At 43.6% G+C, this 22,590-nt stretch overlaps 1 protein-coding gene across 7 annotated transcripts in view; it reads left to right on the top strand.

Annotated features, from left to right (window-relative positions):
• LOC109892546 (protocadherin alpha-C2-like) overlaps positions 1-22,590 on the top strand; it is a 65,994-nt gene that overhangs the window by 21,349 nt on the left and 22,055 nt on the right. The window contains exon 1 of one of the 7 annotated variants that reach the window (XM_031826439.1): positions 1,131-3,665. The exons of 5 other annotated variants lie outside the window; for them this stretch is intronic. In XM_031826439.1, the coding sequence (XP_031682299.1) occupies positions 1,293-3,665 (2,373 nt within the window). In that variant the 5' untranslated portion in view covers positions 1,131-1,292. Of the gene's footprint in view, positions 1-1,130; positions 3,666-18,246; positions 22,069-22,590 lie in introns of those variants that run through there. One more of the 7 variants, XM_031826436.1, reaches the window with a different exon arrangement.

The raw sequence follows: 22,590 nt of genomic DNA, 5'->3' as shown, positions 1-22,590 counted from the left end.
TTCACAAGGTCCTTTGCTGTTGTTCTGGGATTGATTTGCACTTTTCGTACCAAAGTACTTCCATCTCTAGGAGACAGAACGCATCTCTTTCTGATTGGTATGGCGACAGCAGGGTCCCATGGTGTTTATACTTACGTACTATTGTTTGTACAGATGAACGTGGTACCTTCAGGTATTTGGAAATTGCTTCCAAGGTAAAACCAAACGTGTGGAGGTCTACAATTAGTTTTCTGAGGTCTTGGATGATATCTTTTGATTTTCCCATGATGTCAAGCAAAGAGGCACTGAGTTTGAAGGTACGCCTTGAAATACATCCACAGGTACACCTCCAATTGACTCAAATGATGTCAATTAGCCTATCAGAAGCTTCTAAAGCCATGGCATCATTTTCGGGAATTTTCCAAGCTGTTTAAAGGCACAGTCAACTTAGTTTATGTAAACTTAACTAAAATAATACATACTTATAATTATAATTTTTTTTAAATACAGTAAAAACACTTGGTGTTACTGTAAACCGTGATTATATTGTGTTGATTAGGTTCCTCGTTCCTTCCTGCGCTTCCACTGCTGAAGGCACAGTCAAGCAAGTTTGGTGAGACGGGAATGCACTCGAGATGTACTGTATGTAAACGCATCAGGTTGTGTAGTGATCATTGGGGCGCTGCACGGGGGGGGGGGTTCTGCACTACCGGAAAGGCCCATCACTATCCACGGACCACCCTATTCTTCTGTAGGCCTAAGTTATTTATGATCGTTTCATTATATTGCAAAGTATCGTTAAGAATAATCTCTCGACTAGTATACCGCGGTTCTTTTGATGGGAGGCGCGGCAGGTATCCTAGTGGTTAGAGCGTTGAACTAGTAACCGAAAGGTTGCAATATCAAATCCCCCAGCTGACAAGGCAGTTCTGCCCCTGAACAAGGCAGTTAACCTACTGTTCCTAGGCTGTCATTGAAAATAAGAATTAGTTATTAACTGACTTGCCTAGTTAAATAAAGTTTAAAAAAATAAAATAAACAGCTATGTCAATAGTATTTGTGCTGTGTATATACAACAAACACAGGATGTCGCTGTTGACCATGAACATTATTTCTAGGAGGAATAATACTGGACTATTCTTGTGAATACTAAAAAAGGAATGGAGTTGAAACCAGTCGTGTGTTTTGGGATGAGGGGAAAATGCTTGTGCGTCCTGGATTACTTGGGTTGAATAAACACGGATTAGCAGAGCTTGTATTATTTTCATTTTTCCCTTTTTGTATATTTTGGATAAGCGTTTACTTGTACAGCCATGGGCCTGTGTGACCACAGAAGACGTGTTGGGATACAATGTCTTCTGCTGTTTTGTTCATGGGGATTGTGTTCCGGACAGTTCGTGTATTCAGTCTCAGAGGAGGTGGATAAAGGAACATTTGTTGGAAATATCGCCAAAGACCTAAATCTTAACGTGAGGGAACTAGAATCTAGAGAGATTCAGATAGTAACCGGATCCAAACGGAGGTATTTTGATATCGACGTGAAGACGGGCGTTCTTTTTGTCAGTGAGATAATTGACAGAGATGCCATCTGCCCCAACTCCATAACATGCTCCATAGATGTAGAAGCTATCATGAACCATCCCATGCGAATCCATCGGATTGAAGTAAACATTTTGGACATAAATGACAACGCGCCATCATTTCAAGAGCGCATTCACGTTATCAATATGACCGAATATGCCTCTCCAGGTGAAAGATTTCCATTACCACTTGCCGGTGATGCGGACGTTGGCAGTAAATCGATAAAAACCTACAACCTGAGCCCGAATGAATACTTTTCTCTGGATGTACAGAGCGATGAGCATAGTGTGACTGCTGAGTTAGTGCTGCAGAAAGCTTTAGACCGAGAGAAACAAGCTGTAATTAAGTTGATACTGATTGCTGTTGATGGAGGGAAACCTCCACGATCCGGGACTTTAGAGATAATAATTAATGTGATAGATGTGAACGACAACAGCCCGATTTTCACTAAATCTCTGTATAAAGTCCAAGTCTTAGAAAATGTTGCCATTGGAACTTTAGTTCTAATCATAAACGCAACAGACATAGACGAAGCTGCAAACGGTGAGATTGAATACTCCTTCATTAGTAACAGAGAAATGGATCTTCATAGGCTGTTTGCAGTCAATCAGCACACAGGTGAAATAACCATTAAAGGAAGGTTAGATCACGAGGAGAACCCTGCGTTTGAAATCCGTGTACAAGCAAAAGACAAGGGTAATCCACAAAGGAGTGCCCATTCAAAAGTCCTAATTGAAATACTTGATATCAATGATAATACACCCGAGATAGAAATAACATCACTGTCCATTGCAGTCAAAGAAGATGCCGAGAAAGGGACAGCAGTGGCTTCATTGAGTATTGGAGACAAAGATGGGAGTAAAAATGGGCTCATCAAAGCATTTGTTATAGGAGATTTTCCTTTTAAATTACAGTCGTCCTATAAGAACTATTATTCTTTGGTGGTAGACGGGCCTCTAGACAGAGAGAGTGCCTCTCTTCATAACGTAACTATTAAAGCCATTGATGAAGGGACCCCACCTCTCTCCAGTACCAGTGTTATTACTGTACACATTTCTGATGTGAATGACAACGCCCCACTCTTTCCGGAGCCCATATCGAACTTTTACATAGAGGAGAACAGTCCAGTGGGGGTTCGTGTTGGCAGCGTGACAGCGAATGACCCGGATATCAATGAAAACTCTCAATTGACGTATACACTATCAAAAACCAAAACATACGCCCATTTGTCAACATTTCTAAACTTAAATTCTCTAACTGGTGAGATATATAGCATGCAGTCTTTTAACTATGAAGAAGTAAAACAGTTCCAGTTCCAAGTCCAGGCCACAGATTCTGGTGTTCCTCCACTAAGCAGCAACGTCACTGTCAACGTTTTTATCCTGGATGAGAATGACAACAGTCCTGTGATTCTCCCGCCCTATTCTGACCACGGCTCCGTTAATTCTGAGAACATTCCTTATTCTGCTGAAGCGGGATACTTTGTGGCCAAGATCAGGGCTGTAGACGCCGACTCTGGTTATAATGCGCTGCTTTCTTATCACATCTCTGAACCAAAGGGGACCAATCTATTCAGAATAGGAACCAACAACGGAGAAATACGGACTAAGAGACGCATGAGTGACAATGACCTAAAAACTCACCCGTTGGTAATTCTGGTGTCTGATAATGGAGAACCTTCCCTGTCTGCGACTGTGTCTATTGATGTTGTGATCGTTGAAAGTACAGATGACATGCAGACAACTTTCAGACAACTGCGTGTAAAGGAGGAGAGTTTCTCAGATTTAAATCTGTATCTGCTCGTCGCCATTGTGTCAGTATCAGTGATATTTCTACTGAGCCTCATCAGTTTAATAGTTGTAAAATGCCACAGGACAGACAGCAGTTTCAGCAGGTACAGCGCCCCCATGATCACCACCCACCCTGACGGGAGCTGGTCTTACTCCAAATCTACTCAGCAGTATGACGTGTGTTTTAGTTCTGACACACTGAAGAGTGACGTAGTAGTTTTCCCCACTCCGTTTTCATCTGCTGATGGCGAGCTGATCAGCATTAATGGCGGGGATACTTTTCAAAGGACACGAACGCTTCCTAGTAGTGAGAAGGTAAGCCTTTTTCACTATTCACAATAAGTACTGGATCTGTTAGAATGAGGGTCTATTTAATTCATTCACTGCTTATGGATTTGTTTTTTTATAAAAATGTTGTTGGATGATTATTGACAGTGACATTGAGTACGGTTACATGCACACAATAGTACGATTAATGTGAAATAGATTAATATAAGAGTTCGATTAAAACCTTTACATTATTTGCAAGAAGTACAATTTCCCTAATAATCTTTACAATCAGGCTACCTGATGGCACTCTGATGAATGCAGAAAATCCCCAATGAAAATATACGTTCTACCACATCGACCATGTTATTTTTGGGAAACATATTTAATTCTAAGTTCGACATAAGGTTTGTATGTGAAAAAAAAACTTGTAAGATGCGTACATTCAGTTGTTCCAAACTCACTTCACTCGCGATAAAGAGGGAGGCTCGCTCCGCTGGTGCTAGCACATGCGCAGATCAAACACACAGCTGGAACGCGGATAAAGGTGTTTACATATCCTAATAATTCGAAAGATTGCTTAGAAAACCAGATGTTTTAATCGGCGTATGCTTACTTCTATTTTGACCTTATGCTGATTACGATAAACAGAGTAACGTGTTTACATGACTATTGCATAATCTGCCTATTGGCACAATCCGTTTAATATCGAATTATTAGTGTGTATGTAAATGTAAGCCTATAAATTGTCGTCGATTGTGAAGTGATTCAGATTTCACATAACAGCTACTGCTGCTTCATCATACATGGTGATAGTAGGGCTGTCAATAGCAGGGCTGTCAAACTCATTCCATGGAGGGCCTAGTGTCTGCGGTTTTAGTTTTTTCATTTCAATTTAGACCTAGGTGAAGGGAGTTCTCCAAATGAAATGAAATCAAATGTATTTATAAAGCTTTACATCGGCAGATGTTGCAAAGTGCTTATACAGTTGTGGACAGTAGCATCATTACTGATGTATAGTATAGGCCTATTTCAGCACCACCGGTGTGGATAGCAGCATCAGTTCTGAGGTATTCTATAGGTCTATTTTAGCACCACCAAGCTACAGCAAAACATCAATCAATCAATCACTCAATCAAATGTATTTATAAAGCCCTTTTTACATCAGCCTATGTCAGAAAGTGCTGTACAGAAACCGCAAACAGCAAACAGCAAGCAATGCAGATTTAGAAGCACAGGGGCTAGGAAAAACTCCCTAGAAAGCCCGGAACCTAGGATGAAACCTAGAAAGGAACCAGGCTCTGAGGGGTGGCCAGTCCTCTTCTGGCTGTGCCAGGTGGAGATTATAACAGAACATGGCCAAGATGTTCAAACATTCATAGATGACCAGCAGGGTCAGATAATGATAATCACAGTGGTTGTCGAGGGTGCAACAGGACAGCACCTCAGGAGTAAATGTCAGTTGGCTTTTCATAGCCGATCATTCAGAGTTAAAGACAGCAGGTGTGGTAGAGAGAGATTCCAAAACAGCAGGTCCGGGACAAGGTAGCATGTCCAGTGAACAGGTCAGCCTTCCATAGCCGCAGGCAGAACAGTTGAACTGGAGCAGCAGCATGACCAGGACTGGGGACAGCAAGGAGTCATCTGGCCAGGTAGTCCTGATGCATGGTCCTAGGACTCAGGTCATCCAAGAGGAGAGAGAGCGAAAGAGAGAGAGAATGAGAAAGAGAAAGAGAGAGAAAGAATTAGAGGGAGCATAGTTAAATTCACACAGGACACCGGATAAGACAGGAGAAATACTCCAGATATAACAGACTGACTATAGCCCCCCGACACATAAACTATTGCAGCATAAATACTGGAGGCTGAGACAGGAGGGGCCAGGAGACACTGTGGCACTGTCCTGACGATACCCACAGACAGGGCCAAACAGGCGGGATTTAACCCCACCCACTTTGCCTAAGCACAGCCTCCACACCACTAGAGGGATATCTCCAACCACCAACCTACTACCCTGAGACAAGGCAGAGTATAGCCCACAAAGATCTCCCCGACTGCACGAACCCGAGGGGGGCGCCAACGCCGGATAGGAATATCATGTCAGTGACTCAACCCACTCAAGTGACGCACCCCTCCTAGGGACTGCATGGTTTAGAGGCAGAGAATCCCAGTGGAGAGAGGGGAACCGGCCAGGAAGAGAAACAAGGGAGATCCGTCGCTCCAGTGCCTTTCCGTTCACATTCACCCTCCTGGGCCAGACTACACTCAATCATAGGACCTACTGAAGACATTAGTCTTCAATAAAGACTTAAAAGGTTGAGACCGAGTCTACGTCTCTCACATGGATAGGTTAACATTACGTTTCCGAATGACATCACCAAGAGGTCAAATATATTGTGAATACAATAGTGGTCCTAAAACGGAACCTTGAGGAACCCCGAAATTTACAGTGGATTTTTTGAAAAGACAAACCATCCACAGAGACAAACTGATATCTTTCCGACAGATAAGATCTAAACCATGCCAGAACTTGTCCATGTAGACCAATTTGCGTTTCCAATCTCTCCAAAAGAATGTGGTGATCATGATATCAAAGCAGCACTAAGGTCTAGGAGCACGAGGACAGATGCAGAGCCTTGGTCCAGTATGCAGCTTGAAGGTTTAAAGGCCAAGACAATTTTCATCAATGTGTCAAGAGATATAGTATTAAAACACTTGAGTGTCTCCCTTAATCCGAGGTCCTGGCAGTGTTGTGCAAACTCAGGACAACTGAGCTTTGGAGAAATATGCATATTTAAAGAGGAGTCCGTAATTTCCTTTCTAATGATCATGATCTTTTCGTCAAAGAAGTTCATGAATGTATCACTGCTGAAGTGAACACCATCCTCTCTTGCGGAATGCTGCGTTTTAGTTAGCTTCGCGACAGAATCAAAGTAAATGTTGGATTGTTCTTATTCTCCTCAATTAAGTTGTAAGAATAGGATGATCGAGCAGCAGCGAGGGCTCTTCAATACTGCACGGCATTGTCTTTCCAAGCTAGTCGCAAGACTTCCAGTTTGGTGTAGTGCCATTTCCGTTCAAATTTTCTGGAAGCTTGCTTCACGTCCAGGGTATTTTCCGTATACCAGGGAGCTAGTTTCTTATGACAAATGTTTTTTGTTTTTAGGGGTGCGACTGCATCTAGGGTATTATGCAAGGTTACATAACCTTACACGTAAGAGTACAAAAATCATTTAAAAATCATCAGTTAACCAATTTTTGTATTTTTACGTCCTTGGGTAGATGAAGGGAGTCTAGAAGGGCATAAAGGAATCTTTGTGTTGTCCGAGAATGTATAGCACAGCTTTTGATGATCATTGGTTGGGGTCTGAGCAGATTATTTGTTGCGATTGCAAACATAATAAAATTAAACATTAAAAAACATTAAGATCCACAATATTTATTCCACGGGACAAAACTAGGTCAAGAGTATGACTGTGGCAGTGAATAGGTCCGGAGACATGTTGGACAAAACCCATTGAGTCGATGATGGCTCCGAAAGCCTTTTGGAGTGAGTCTGTGGACTTTTCCATGTGAATATTAGTCACCAAAAATTTGAATATTATCTGCCATGACTACAAGGTCTGATAAGAATTCAGGGAACTCAGTGAGGAACGTTGTATATGGCCTAGAAGGACTGTAAACAGTAGCTATAAAAAGTTATTGAGTAGGCTGCATAGATTTCATGACTAGAAGCTCAAAAGACGAAAACGCAGTAATTTTTCTTTTTTTAAATTGAAATTTGCTATTGTAAATGTTAGCAACACCTCCACCTTTGCGGGATGCGCGGGGGATATGGTCACTAGTGTAACTGTCACGTTCTGACCTTAGTTATTTTGTTATGTATTTGTTTTAGTATGGTCAGGGCGTGAGTTGGGTGGGATGTCTATGTTCCTTTTTCTATAATTTGGGATTTCTTTGTTTGGCCTGGTATAGTTCTCAATCAGAGGCAGCTGTCTATCATTGTCCCTGATTGAGAACCATACTTAGGTAGCCTGGTTTCACTTTTGAGTTGTGGGTGATTATTTTCCGTGTCAGTGTTTGTTTCCACACGGAACTGTTTCGGTTTTGTTCAGTGTTCTTATTAAAAACCAAGATGAACACTTACCACGCTGCGTATTGGTCCGATCTTTGCTACTCCTCCTCTGAAGAGGAAGCCGTTACAGTAACCAGGAGGAGAGGCCTCATTTAAATTCATCAGGCTTAAACCATGTTTCAGTCAGGCCAATCACATCAAGATTATGATGTGATTAGTTCATTGACTATAACGACATTGGAAGTGAGGGATCTAACATTAAGGAGCCCTATTTTGAGATGTGAGATATCACAATCTCTTTCGAATAATGACAGAAATGGAGGTCTTTATTCCAGTGAGATTGCGAAGGCGAACACAGCCATGTTTAGTTTTGCCCAGCCTAGATCGAGGCACAGACAAGGTCTCAATGGGGATAGCTGAGCTGACTACACTGACTATGCAAGTGGCTCCACTAAGCTGGCAGGGTGGCTAACAATCTGCTGCCTGGCCTGCACCCTAACTCATCGTGGGGCGAGAGGAGTTAGAGCCCTGTCTATGTTCATAGATAAGATGAGAGCACCCATCCAGCTAGGATGGAGTCCGTCACTCCTCAGCAGGCCAGGCTTGGTCCTGTTTGTGGGTGAGTCCCAGAAAGAGGGCCAATTATCTACAAATTCTATCTTTTGGGAGGGGCTGAAAACAGTTTTCAACCAGCGATTGAGTTGTGAGACTCTGCTTTGGAGCTCATCACTCCCCCTAAACTGGGAGGGGGCCAGAGACAATTTCGTGACCTCTGACTGTTTCATCCTAACATCGTTGGTGCCGACGTGGATAACAATATCCCTAAACTCTATATGGCTTCGGCTTCGGCGAAGCGCTCAGACGCGTCTCAGACCGGTAACGTGAGGAGGAGAGACCAGAGAAGACTCGGACTCTGACTCGGACTAGTTGCTTAATGGTGAGAACCGGTTGAAAGTTTGTCGGCTGAATGAGCGATACCGGTTGAGCATTCCTACTGCATTTCCCTCCAGAAGTCATGAGAAAATTGTCCGGCTGCTGGGACTGTGCGAGGGGATTTATATTACTTTCTGTACTTAATGCTGGAACAAACGCTGTTTCATCCTTTCCTACACTTACATTACCTTTGCCTAACGATAGCTTTTAAAGCTGGGCTTGCAGCACGGCTATCCTCGCCTGGGCTGCCTCGCCATAAGGCGATGGTTCTCCTGTAAATGATGAGTACAGCGACTGCAGTTAGAGTCATAATGTTAATGTTACTGCTTAGCTTCGGCTGGTGGAGGTCCTGTAGAACCATGTCCAGATAAAACGTCCGGAGTGAAAAAGTTGAGTGAAAAAAGTCGAACGAGGGAAAAAATTTAAATATAAAACGGCAATTAAAAAGTAAAAACCGTAGAGTTGGCAGGTAGCAAAGAAACGTTAGCAACAAACCGCACAGCAGCACATAAACAAGTCTACAAGTCTACATCAGCATTCTGCACTCTCCTAATTTACTGTTATTTGTCAAACATAGATCAACACAAACCTCAGCCTTTCCATTCTTACCACATTTATATAGGGTTTAAGATTATATTGAAGGTTATATTGCTTTACTGAACTTTACTGAACTGAACTTTAATCAGGTTGGTTCCAGATGAATGGGAATATCGTCATAAACCAAGTTTCCATCCACAGTTTTTATGCGAGTAAAGTTATAACATATACAACAAATTATGAAAGCTGTGATGGAAACATGAAGTTTCGGTACAGTTTTATAAATCCCAACAGATCATTTGTTCGTTTGACATGGTGGGATCTTTTTCTGTCGGTAAAATGCATTATGCGAGAAATGTGTGCCTTTATGCGCAAATATTGATACCGTATAATAACCATCATATCTAAGTAATTTGGAGTCACGTTATTATATGGCGTGTGGTACTCCCACTACGATTTAGGAAACCATACAGTTTATTAGGCTACAGATGAAACTTCACAGGGTGGTGAATGTGAACTGTGATCTTGATGCTCCTTTCCAATAAATATTGAGGGTCTTATTCTGAGGATCAATGATTGACTGCGTTTGGCAAATATAAATATTCTAGCTCTTATCCATAATAATCTCATAATATAGACTATACTGCACATCCTACCTGCACTGTAGGCTACCTGAGATCTGTTGGCCAGAGCACACGTGCCAAGACCAGAGTAGGCACATTTGCAATTTATCGCGGCGGTTTTTGTGACGAAACTATCCTTAAAGTTGAAAATGCCATGGAAACATGATATTTTTTATTAGGTACATGAAATCTTCAGCGAAAAAATAATTTTTGTTTGCACTACATCAGCACGCACTGATTTGTATTAGCGCAAAGTCCATTTGGGGGGGGGGGGGGGGGGGAACACCACTGTTGGGAAAATGCATATTTTCTTCATGTGGATTCTAGTATTCACATAAAAAAAAAAAATTGGATGGAAACCTAGCTATATCCTCACTTTCCCATTAATCTCCAATGAGCTATTGTGTGTGTGAATAAATAGGTTTCCATCCAATTGGCAACACATTTTCATGCGAATATTCTAAAATCTGCATAAAAACAATATGCACATTTCCCCACCAGAGTTGTTTCCATCAAATTGACTTGTTGCCGATAAAAGGCCGTGCCTGATGAAGTAGTGGACATAAAAATAACTTTTGCTGTTAAACTCCGAAGTAAGGATAAAACAAATACAAGTTCAATGGTTTTGTAAAAAAAATGTTTTGAGTCATATAGCGATTGTGCTCACACTGGTATTGGCACGTGAGCCTAAAGGCGTCTACATGCTTACCAGTGAAAACAGTTCGGAAGAGTTCGGAAGAGTTCATGACGACATTTGGTGAAGTTTTTGTTTGTTTTGGAATTCATTGAGGGATTTTTCGACTGTTCGGAACACAAACCATTTTCTGGAGGCATGTCCTTTCGGCGATGATTGGGTCAACAGCAGGGATACTTCAATAAAGTATTTGTTGTCATTCAACGAGAGACGTGCACATTTTTTCCATTGAGAAATACTGCACCAAACATCTTAGTTCGATGTAATATTGCTCGATTAAGATCTCCTCGGAAAAAATTATGACAGATTTCTTGAGTTATCTCAGACTAATTTGGACTATTTTGGCTACCGTCTCAAAATGGACAAATAAATCAAATGTATTTACAAGGCCCTTCTTACATCAGCTGATGTCACAAAGTGCTGTACAGAAACCCAGCCTAAAACCCCAAACAGCTAGCAATGCAGGTGGAGAAGCACGGTACTATTGCTGTTTTTCCCCCTAGTTTTTCAAGCAAAGGTCTTTTAATAAGGCACTTTGCGAGATCTCTCTTTCGGTTTGCCTAGCTGAGTCTGGCTAGGCGCCAGCCGAACTGAAGCATGCTGAATCATTTAGCCAACAGCTCACACATATAGTGCGGGTATAGCCTATATGATACGATTATAATGGACAAAAGAGCGAGATAATTTGTATTTGTCAAATGGCAGCCAAGAATCAATCATGTCACCAGAATAAGACCCTTTATAGCATCACTTTCACCAGGATGTGAAGTTCATCATCATTTATTTCATCTGTACCCTAACAAACTGCATGTCCACTGTGGATGGGTCTGTGTTTAGAGACAGTCACAGATGTGCGGCCTGTTTAATTCACAAGTCAACCTTCATATAATCATGTTAACCTTTCTTTGCATGCTCTGTGTTTGGTCTGTGTCTGTGTTTGTCACAGCTTGTGTAGCCATCCTGTCATGGCCTCTCAGGGAACATATAGCTGTCATTCTAGAGGGGACTGTGACAATGTATACTGATTCAGTTAATTCAAACTTACATGTAAACTTCCCATTGACACCAATGCATGATTTCAGCTTATACCATGGCATTGTTGAATACCCCTTTCTGATTGGCATGAAGGGCATTCTAGAGAGTGCATTATTTCCCTATAATTGCCTAAACTCTATGCCACTGAGCTCAGCTCTCTCTGACTGTGTTTTGTGGTTCTCACTGAGGATAGGTAATGATAGCATGTTTCTGTAATGCCATCCCATGGGTCAGTTGTGCATGAGTCCTTAACAGAGGACATGGATGACTCCAGCTGTAAGTGGGTCAGGCCTGTGGTTCCGCCTGGCCCATCTGGCAGAGAGAGATACATGGATTAGAGGGTCTTGGGTCTGCAAGCCGGAGCACTGGAGCAATCCCACTTGCATTATGTGTGGAAGGCAGGAGGATTCACTCTCACTGCTGCATTGAGAGCGATACTGCAGCCTCGCTCCCCAGAGAGACAAGCCTGGGCTAGAGCCCTGCTCCTCTTTCTCTGTCTTTCTCTGTCTCCCTCTCTCTCTCTCTCTCTCTCTCTCTCTCTCTCTCTCTCTCTCTCTCTCTCTCTCTCTCTCTCTCTCTCTCTCTCTCTCTCCGTCTCTCTCTCTGTCTCCCCCTCTCTCTCATTTTTTCTCTCTCTTCCTGTCTCTTTCCCTTTATTTTCTCTCTGTTTTCACAGATTTCACAGTGTCTTCTATCACCATATAGAATCAGGATCTCATTAAAAGTGTTCTACACTTTTTTTTCTCTAACTCTTTGTAAGTACTTCTAGAGTCAGTCTTACACAGAGCCCACTTCTATGTTGGGTGACTGGGATGAGGATTATGATTAAGACATTTTTTCACTTGTTGACCTTACAGAGGAAGTGTGTCTCACACGGAGATAACACCTCTCACAAAGTGGCTGTATATGTCAATATTTCACTTACTTTTTATCCCATCCTAGTTGAAATTGAGAGTGAATGGTACATTCTTATTGTGAGATTTGATTTCCCCAGTCCACTTCCTGAGCTGTTGTCTGATAGATTACATTTCCCTGGGAGTCATACTGCTGGTGCTCTGGGGCGCCACAGGGACAATTACCCATGCTATATTAACACAATTGTTCAGATAGCGTCCCCGAAAATTGTGAGTTTCTAAACTTTGTCTGTCTTTAGTTAGTAGTGCTGTAGGGCTGTCTCAGGAAGAGAGAAAATCATGTCCCTGCAGTGCAGAAAAGACAGAGAGGAGAGGAGAGGAGAGGAGAGGAGAGGAGAGGAGAGGAGAGGAGAGGAGAGGAGAGGAGAGGAGAGGAGAGGAGAGGAGAGGAGGAATAGAAGAGACAGGATATCCTTTCATGCCTTCTGCTTTTGTTTGTACCTTAAGCGAGCCTGCTCCAAATGCCCAAGGGAATTCAGGAAGAATTTTACAATCATATTAATAGACTGATATATTTGGAAACATCTGTGTTTAATTTATGCTTAGTACTGCATTAAGGAGGGTGTGTAATGTGATATGCAGAGTCACACACACACATTCTCACACACATGCACACACATTGGCTTGCAGGCTGTGTAGGATGCCTGCCAGTAATATTCCACTCTATATTTCTCCACTGCACCACTGAAGCCAGATATAGGGCTATGCTGGGGGAAAGGTGTGGCTTCAGATACACACACTGTCACATGCAGGTCTCTCTCTGTCTTTTCTCATCCCCACCTTCTTGTATTATGTCCTTCCCTACCCCATTCTCTTCCTAATTCCCTTTTTTCTCTCTCTTTTCGCCATCTCTCTCCTCTCCGTGCCACATCACCTGTGTGTTGCTTGGACAGATGAATCACAAATGTCACCTCTTCTATCGGTTATACAACCATCATTAGTCCACCCTCATCCATTAGTCTGCTCACATCCAAAGGTCATGGGTCAGACCCAAAGGCATAACATCATTACAGAACAGAGAGAGAGAGAGAGAGAGAGAGAGGGAGAGAGAGAGAGAGAGAGAGAGAGAGAGAGAGAGAGAGAGAGAGAGAGAGAGAGAGAGAGAGACTGACTGACTACACCTAGATATCCCTTTATCTGTACTATATCACTGCTGTAAGTATGTGATGTGTTTCTAGTCATGTCATTGCCTCTTAAGATGTACAGTATGTTCTTTATTATGCATTTCTATAGCTGCAAGGCCCAGGTCATGATAATCTAGTGTTTCGATCAGTCAGTCTTTTGCATGGCTTGGCTGGTATGTTTCTTTGGAGGGCTGCAGGTGGCAGACCAAACTAAGCCGAGCTGGGTGCATTGGCTGCTAGCAAGTTCACTGGCGCCCTCTGTCTGTGTAGTGGTGGTGATGGGAGTTGTCTCTGGAAGTGTCTTTAGAAGGCTCCAATTTTGGATGTCTTACTCAGCCAAGAGATCTGTCCATTAGAACTCCTCAGTGCTTGAAATTGTTGGTAGAGTTCTACCTTTTTTAAGTGTCACTGATCCCCCACAATATCTGTGTGATGGGATGTTCTCTTTACCATGTTATGCATAAGCAGCGACACAGACAAAGATAAACACTGACTCAAGGCATGCTGGTTTATATTACTATGTCATAATAAATCCAGTTGACCTTGGAGGTCATGTATATGGTGCAGATTTCTGAAATGAAACAGCTACATTCATCTGCTGCCACATTCTGTGCAAGTCAGGATTTATCTCCTTGTATAATGTTCACTACCAGCTAGTTTTGTATGAGTAAGTTACTGTTCAGGTTATTGTACTAAAACAAACCAATCTCTCAATCCATAGGATAATGAGTACATGTTTAGTTGTTGGTTAAATGTAATATTAATTGTCACGTGCTTGACGTAGATATACAGAACCAGTCAAAAGTTTGGACACACCTACTCATTCCAGGTTTTTCCTTTATTTTTGACTATTTTCTACATTGTAGAATAATAGTGAAGACATCAAAACTCTGAAATAACACATGGAATCATGTAGTAAACAAATAAGTGTTAAACAAATCAAAATATTTGTTATATTTGAGATTCTTCAAAGTAGCCACCCTTTGCCTTGATGACAGCTTTGCACACTTTTTTGGTTACTTCATGATTCCATGTGTGTTATTTCATAGTTTTGATGTCTTCACTATTATTCTACAATGTAGAAAATAGTACAAATAAAGAAAAACCCTGGAATGAGTATGTGTATCCAAACTTTTGACTGGTTCTGTATAATAGCACATACTTAGGAACTAATATACCTGAATTGCTCCTCTGATAGCTAGATATATTGAGGTGTTCGGATAGACAGGGCAGAATTCAGCAGGCACTGTGAAATGTGCACTATGTTGGAACCTCATACAATACTGCAGTGAGTAATGGACACTAGAGGGCACCCAATGTCAGATCTAGTCTGTGATCACACCCTTCAGCTGCAGGCTGCGGCAGTGTCCAGTCTCGGCTTGAGAACAAGAGAGGGGAAGAGAGAGCTGGATAATAACTGGAACAAGTGGGAGAATGGAGTTTGATAAAGGGAGGGATAGAGAGAGATCGAGAGAGAGAGTTTGTCTTGAGTGGTCCATGTAGCTGTCGTGCCTGTAGCTGGTTGTGTGTCCTCAGTTGCTCTTGCTGAGGGTGTTGTTCTGCTGTGGTGGGGGCTGTCTGTCTGCTCTTGCCGAGGGTGCTGTTCTGCTGTGGTGGGGGCTGTTTCTCTACTCTTGCTGAGGGCGCTGTTCTGCTGTGGTGGAGGCTATCTGTCTGGTCTAGTTGAGGGTGCTATTCTTCTGTGATGGGGGCTGTCTGTCTGCTGTTGATGAGGGCGCTGTTCTGGTGTTGTGGGGGCTGTCTGTCTGCCGTTGGTGAGGGCGCTGTTCTGCTGTGGTGGGGGCTGTCTGTCTGCCGTTGGTGAGGGTGCTGTTCTGCTGTGGTGGGGGCTGTCTGTCTGCTGTTGGTAAGGGCGCTGTTCTGCTGTGGTGGGGGCTGTCTGTCTGCCGTTGGTGAGGGTGCTGTTCTGCTGTGGTGGGGGCTGTCTGTCTTATGGAGCGAAGCCATAAGCCTTTAATCCACTTAGACAGACCCCAACCCCCCATCTCACTGTCCTGTGTCCTCCCCTGTTCATCTCACTCTATCTATATGTATCTAGTTGAAATTCAAATAAGCTTTATTGACAGGAGAGGTACCATCCAATGTTGCAAAAAGCCATTTATAGTACACAGAAATAACACACAAGACATTGCACAAGTAATCAAAATACCACACAGAATAAAATAATGGACTGGAAATGGATGTTCATTCCCAACTCTATGCTCTCTCTCTCTCTGTCTCTCTCTCTTTCTTTCATTCTCACTCGAAGAAGTATTTATATTTTCAACTTGTGTTTGCACAGAATCATTTTGAACTTTCTGAGAGGCACAGTTCTGGGACGCAAAGACAACCCCCTGACAGTTTTGCATTTACTTTTTGTATGTTGTGTTTTGGAATTTGCTATGTTTATAGAACAGGAGAAATGTACCTATCTCTTTTACTCACACTTCCGAGATCTCTTTCACACACTGTATCTACAGTATCTGTGTACTCTTTATTGTGTTTCTGTCTTTCCATCTTTCTATGTCACTCTCTTCACCTCTCAATATACAGTATCTCTCTTCCTGTCTGTGTCAGATATCTTCCTGGTCTTGTTGATGAAAAGCAGACCGAGGTCATTAGAACACAGTGTCACTTAGTGTTCCTGTGAAATGTGCTCTGGACCTGTCGTTCTTGACTCACTTGGAAGGGTTGTGTTTTATATACACAGTGAGGATGATATATCTCAATCAGAGTCTACAACAGGAAATGGCTCTTATTTACAACGTGGAAAACAGATGGGGCAGCTGCCTGACAAGCTCCTTAAAAGAGACAATTAGATAGACAAGATTTAAGATATGAGCCAGAAGAGGTACTTTTCCCTGCTGCAGGAGCCAGGTGGAAGGATTGTGCTGCTGTGTGTGTAATTGATAGGATTGTGTTGTTTTTCAGGCTGTGATAACCAGTCCCTCCAGCTGAAAGACTAAATGTCATTTTGTTTTCTAATCTCATGTCAACAGATGAAATTCAGGATATAAAACCAGGAGATGACTTATTCATTAAATTATTTAGTTACTGCTACCCTTATTTGTTAGTGTAAAGTTGGGAAATTATGCAAACTGTCTAAGTGGAACCATTCCAGATGTCATTTTCCCTTTGGTTCTTCAGTATCCAACACCATAACATGACATTATTGATAAAGGTTTTGCTGGTGTGCATCAACAGAATCTCTAGAATAGATTGGCTATGTTAGATATGTCTAGGTGACCTTTCCACCCAGTATTCCTTTGCGAGTCCAGCTCAGAGTTGTCGTTTCCTCTTCTTGTGATGGGGTCAGGGTGTCTTGGTCAGCCAGAGTCGTTAGGATGTGGGTTACCCATTGCATGAGGCGAGGACTGCGGATATGGGCTGGCTGCTCAGTGCATCAGTGACCTGTAGTCCGCTGCTTACTGCAGGAATAATTCACCCAGATCCCAAGATCCCCTGATTCGCTCGGAATCATCTGTCCTCACAATGACACATAGCCTTGCTTGGGTTTAGACTTACAAGTCCATGGGCCTGTGTTGGAGATAATGGGCTTTTCGGTAATGAGTCAGAGCCGTTCTCTCTTTCTCTCAAACACACACACACACACACACACACACACACACACACACACACACACACACACACACACACACACACACACACACACACACACACACACACACACACACACACACACACACACACACGTCGCAACATCAAAAGTAAATAAACAGTACCTTTCACATTTGAGTTTACCTTATAAGCTCATAGAGTGTGTAACACAAGCAAATCATTCCATTCAACAGTCTGTTAGATATAGCTAAAGCTATTGACACACTGACTTCACTGCTCTCGGTACAAAATGTATTGAGCATCATTAACTTTGGTACTCAAGTTGTGATTTAATACGTCACCTGAATTTATTTCACTGAAGTCAGCGCCCCAAACAAAGTGTTTCTCAGCAAATACATGACATTGGCAACACACTATCATCTTGTAGTCTTGTGCCCTCCTGCCTTAACCACAGAAAGAAGCTTCTTTCTTTTCTGTAGGAAAACACATGGCCTACAGATGTAGGATCTTAATTTGATCACACTGTTCCAGGGGAACTTTCCTGCAAAAACAACTTCTAGTGTATTTGAAGTTTAAAAAGGCTTCTGAAGTTTGTAATTTCCACTTTGTAATGTCAGACTTGATTTTCCCTTACAAAAAAATTATCAACCCCAACAAAAATGTACATTAATTATAATCCACATAATAATTCACATTTTCTGTTGCTGCAGGATTATATTCTGGCTGTAAAAAACTGTCTCAAATTAAGATGCTACATCTGTATTTGTTTTCTTGGATGGTAAAGGTTCATTAATGATATGTTAATTATATGCTGGAGCAGGTTTGTATTGGCGATTTAGCAACTTCAAGATATTACTAGTCCAAAACTGACAGTATATGACTGACTTTGTGTTAACTTGCTCAATGAGAAAGTAAACTACTGCATTAAAATCCATAACATCACAGTGAATTATGTCTGAGCCATAAACCCTGTATGCCTACAGATGTTATAAAGACAGATGTTTTAAAGTATCTGCCCAGTAATAGGCATACCACATGTTCCCCATTCGCCAACTCTTGTGCACAGGACTCAATTGTCACTCTGAATAGACAGTAGTTTCAGAGTGACAGATTCATGTACTCATGTATTCATGTTGATGGATGCACAGAGAGCGTGCCTGGGGCATGCTGGCCAATATGGTCTGCACTGTCTCGAGTAAATCTGTTAACATTTTGACAATGATGAAGATGATTATAATAATGTTGATGATGATGATGATGAAGATGACGATGATTACTGTGATGAGGATGTGGAAAGTGATGGTGCTGGATAGTTAGGATGATGGTGGAGAAAATAAGCGGATTCCGCGTGCACAGTGGTGATACAGAGAGGGAATGAGACGTAGGGCTTATTGGGAACACCACGGGCATCTTAGATGTGATTATTTGAGCTGACACAGAAGTCTAGCACTGACTGCGATCCCGGTGTTAGAGGTTGTGGATGTAAGGGCGATGCCAGTGATCTGCATCGTTATATGCCTTTCCCAAATGTGGAGGTGCAGGGTGCGCTATAGCAGAGGACATAGAGCTATTAGAGCTGCTTTAGGGGAAGCCGCCATGCAGCGGTTCAGGTTCAAACAAATCAGGGCAATGACAGTCCCCAAAACGTGCCATGTTTGAGAACGGCTACCTGTTGTAAAATTTGACTGCAGGGTTTTGCGTCGCAGTATGAGGCAGGCTAATTGCAAATTTGATATCATGATTAAAAAAAGACTAGAGAATAATTGGTGGGACAACCCAAATTAACAATTTAATTTTAAACCATACAGCTGTGCTGGTTTTCCATATCCATTTTAACGAGTGATGTATTGCAGTGGTGACTCAATTTATCGTGTGCACAGACACGGTAAATGGCCATAAATTAAACCAATCTAAGGCGGTGAATTTGTATTCAGTTTTGTTATTGTTCTTAATTAAGGTGCTGATATGTGAAATGGAGCCAACCGTCTTTGAGCACACGGACCCTCCCCCGCTGCTCTGCACCGACACCATCACATTGAGCACTGGAGGTAGAAAGAGAGACACGGAGACATTGATGGGGACGCGGGGGAGGTTGCACCAGTGGGGAAGGAGAAGAGGAGAAAGAGAGAGAGAGAGAGGGAGAGCATTGCGCGCGAGAGCGAGATACGCAGCACCAGTGGCAGGGAAACACACCCGTCAGCCGCGCGCTGAGGGGGGAAAAAATACATCACGGACAAAGACAACATGGATGCGTTGGAGAAGTATCCATTCAAACAGATAACGGAATGGATGTGCCGTTCCTCCTGCACTTAACGGGGAACCAATTATCTTATTTTAATGCGGTGGTGGGAGGAGAGGTACTGCAAGCTAAAAAGGCGGAAAGCTGTATTTAATTCGTCTGCGGATCCCATGAGCTTGCAATGGCTGTTACGAGGATATGTAACTGTATAGGAAACAATGTGGCTCTTTCTTTTGTTGTATTTTTCTTATTTTGTGGCCTTTCACTTGGACAACTACGGTACTCCATTCCTGAGGAATTAGAAAATGGAGCGGCGGTCGGGGATCTTGTGCAGGATTTGGGGTTGGATATCCGAAAGCTCTCAAATCGAAAGATAAAGGTAACCTCCACCACTGGAAAACGGTATGTGGATGTCAATCCCAAAAATGGAAAATTAATTGTCACTGAAAGAATCGACAGAGAGACGTTGTGTGATTTAAGCAGCACCTGTCTTATAAGTTTAGAGGTGCTTGTTGACAACCCATCCGAGGTGCACAATGTTGAGGTGGAGATTGTGGATGCTAATGACAATGCGCCGATGTTCCCTAGAGATGAGTATCAATTGGAAATGACAGAATCGGCTTTACCAGGGTCTCGTTTCCCCATTGAGAATGCCCTGGATCCGGACGTGGGATCCAACTCCATTCGTCTATATCGTCTCAGCCCAAACGAACACTTCGCGCTGGATTCCAACAAACCCTCCATCAACAGCAAGCACATTGAGCTCGTGCTTAAAAAGCCCCTTGACCGCGAGCTGGCGCCTTACCACCAATTAATTCTGACTGCTGCTGATGGCGGAACACAAGCAAAAACCGGTTCAGCTAAAATTAATGTGCGAGTCCTGGACACCAATGACAATGTCCCTGTATTTGACAGCTCAGTGTACAAAGTAACATTGTTAGAAAACTCACCAAAAGACACACTGGTCATCAAATTGAATGCCACAGACCTTGACGAGGGTACCAATGGTGATGTGTATTATTCTTTCAGCAGCTACACATCTGAGAGAGTCAGACAGATGTTCAGCATGGACAGCAACACGGGAGAGATCAGAGTGAGGAGCAATGTGGACTATGAAGAGACCAATTCTTATGAGATGTATATCCAGGCCATGGATAAAGGCCCTGGTGCTGTGGCAGCCCACTGTAAGGTGGTGGTGGAGGTGGTGGATGTGAATGACAACGTCCCAGAGATAGTCCTGTCTTCTCTCTCCAGCCCAGTGAGGGAGGATGCCCGGGCTGACACCGTGGTGGCCCTGATCAGTGTCACAGACCGGGACTCTGGTGCTAACAAACAGGTGAGCCTAGAAATACCCCTGGGCCTCCCCTTCAAGATCAAGTCCTTTAGAAACTACTACACCCTGGTCACCTCCGCCTTCCTGGACCGTGAAACCACCGCTGCCTACAATGTCACTCTCAGCGCCACTGACGCCGGCACCCCACCCCTCTCCTCCCAAAAGACCATACAGGTGGATGTGGCTGATGTGAATGACAACCCGCCACGCTTCGAGCAGACCTCCTACACGGTCTATGCGACGGAGAACAACGCCCCCGGGGCCTCGCTGTGCACTGTGAAGGCCCAGGACTCAGATGCCAATGAGAACGGACGCATCACCTACACTGTCCTCAATGACAACAACCACGGGATCCCTGTCACCTCTTACGTCTCTGTGAAGGCCGAAACGGGAGAGGCCTACGCCCTGCGCGCCTTTGACTATGAGTCACTCAGGGAGTTCCACTTCCAGGTCAAAGCTCAGGACGGGGGCATTCCGCCCCTCAGCCGGGTGGCCACTGTCTACATCTATATCATGGACCAGAACGACCACGTGCCTGAGATCGTCAATCCCCCAGGCAATGGTACGCGCTCCACAGAGACAGTCCTGAAGAACGCTGAGGCTGGCGCCCTGGTGACCAAGGTGGTGGCGTACGACGCAGATGCAGGTCCCAATGCCTGGCTGATCTATGTGTTGGATCAGTGCACAGACTTGGAACTGTTCAAGGTGCATGAACACACGGGGGAGATCCGCACCACACGCAGGGTCTTGGAGGACAACTCCACCTCCTTCAGCATGACGGTGCTGGTGAGGGACCACGGCCAGCCGCCTCTCTCCTCCACTGCCACTGTCAATGTGGCTGTCATGGAGGTGCCACCCAAGGTGACCCCTGACCCCAAGAGGGTCATCCGGCCCCACAGCACCCTCCTCTTTTCTAATTTGACCCTCTATCTGATCGTGGCTCTGAGCGCCACCACCTTTGTGTTCCTGGTAACTGTGGTGGTGCTGGCCATCGTGCGCTGCCATGCCTACTGCACCCAGCCTGGCTCCTGCTCCCCCTGCTGCGTATCCCAAAAGACCCCCCCTGATGGCGGGAGCAGCAGTATAGTAGGTGGTGGTGGGGGACAACCCAATAACAATGTGGCGCTGCGGAGAGACCTCAAGGTGGAGCCTCACTACATTGAGGTGCGTGGGAATGGCTCTATGACCAAGACCTACTGCTACAAGACCTGTCTGACGGCCACCTCAGGCAGCGACACCTTCATGTTCTACAACACAGGCCGGCCCATTAGTGGCACCTGGGGTTCTGAGCGCTTCTTCACAGGAGGTAGTGGGTTTGTACGGAGACTAAGCATGCCCGACGCTTCACTGCAAGTCTGCCCAGAGGTGCGTCATATTTTTCCTCTTCTTTTAAGCCAAATGACTAACAGGTCATACATGGCATAACAGAAGTATAGCCTCACAATCTGCCACCTCTCCAGATTACATACCAGGCCAGGGGTGTCAAGCATACAGCCTGCGGGTGGTTTGAGTACAGAAATTATTTAAAAACGATATGCTTTTCTCAATATACTTTAAAATGACTAAAACCAAATTGAAAGTGTGTAGAAATTATAATGGACCTACATTTATAAAGTTTCTTGACTGTGTCCAGCTCACTAATAATCACAGAAATTAAAGCTAGAGAGTATCAAGAATTTAAAAAACAAAGGATAGAGGACTGTCTTTTGCAAATTTCGACGGTGAGGAAAAATTTAACATTTTCAGAGTGGCTCTCTGGACCATGTTGAAGACCTATTGCGGTTCCCAGGGTAGAATGAGTTTGACACCTCTGTACTAGGCTTTATATGTATTTGCTATGTTGGTGCTGGTTGTCTTTAGATGAGTGTTGTTGTACACATTCCATCC

Source organism: Oncorhynchus kisutch, linkage group LG6 (genome assembly GCF_002021735.2).
Source record: "Oncorhynchus kisutch isolate 150728-3 linkage group LG6, Okis_V2, whole genome shotgun sequence".
In the NCBI taxonomy this organism is placed as follows: Eukaryota; Metazoa; Chordata; class Actinopteri; order Salmoniformes; family Salmonidae; genus Oncorhynchus; species Oncorhynchus kisutch.
The sequence above is the reverse complement of the archived record's forward strand: the minus strand, read 5'-3'. Positions and strand labels throughout refer to the sequence as shown.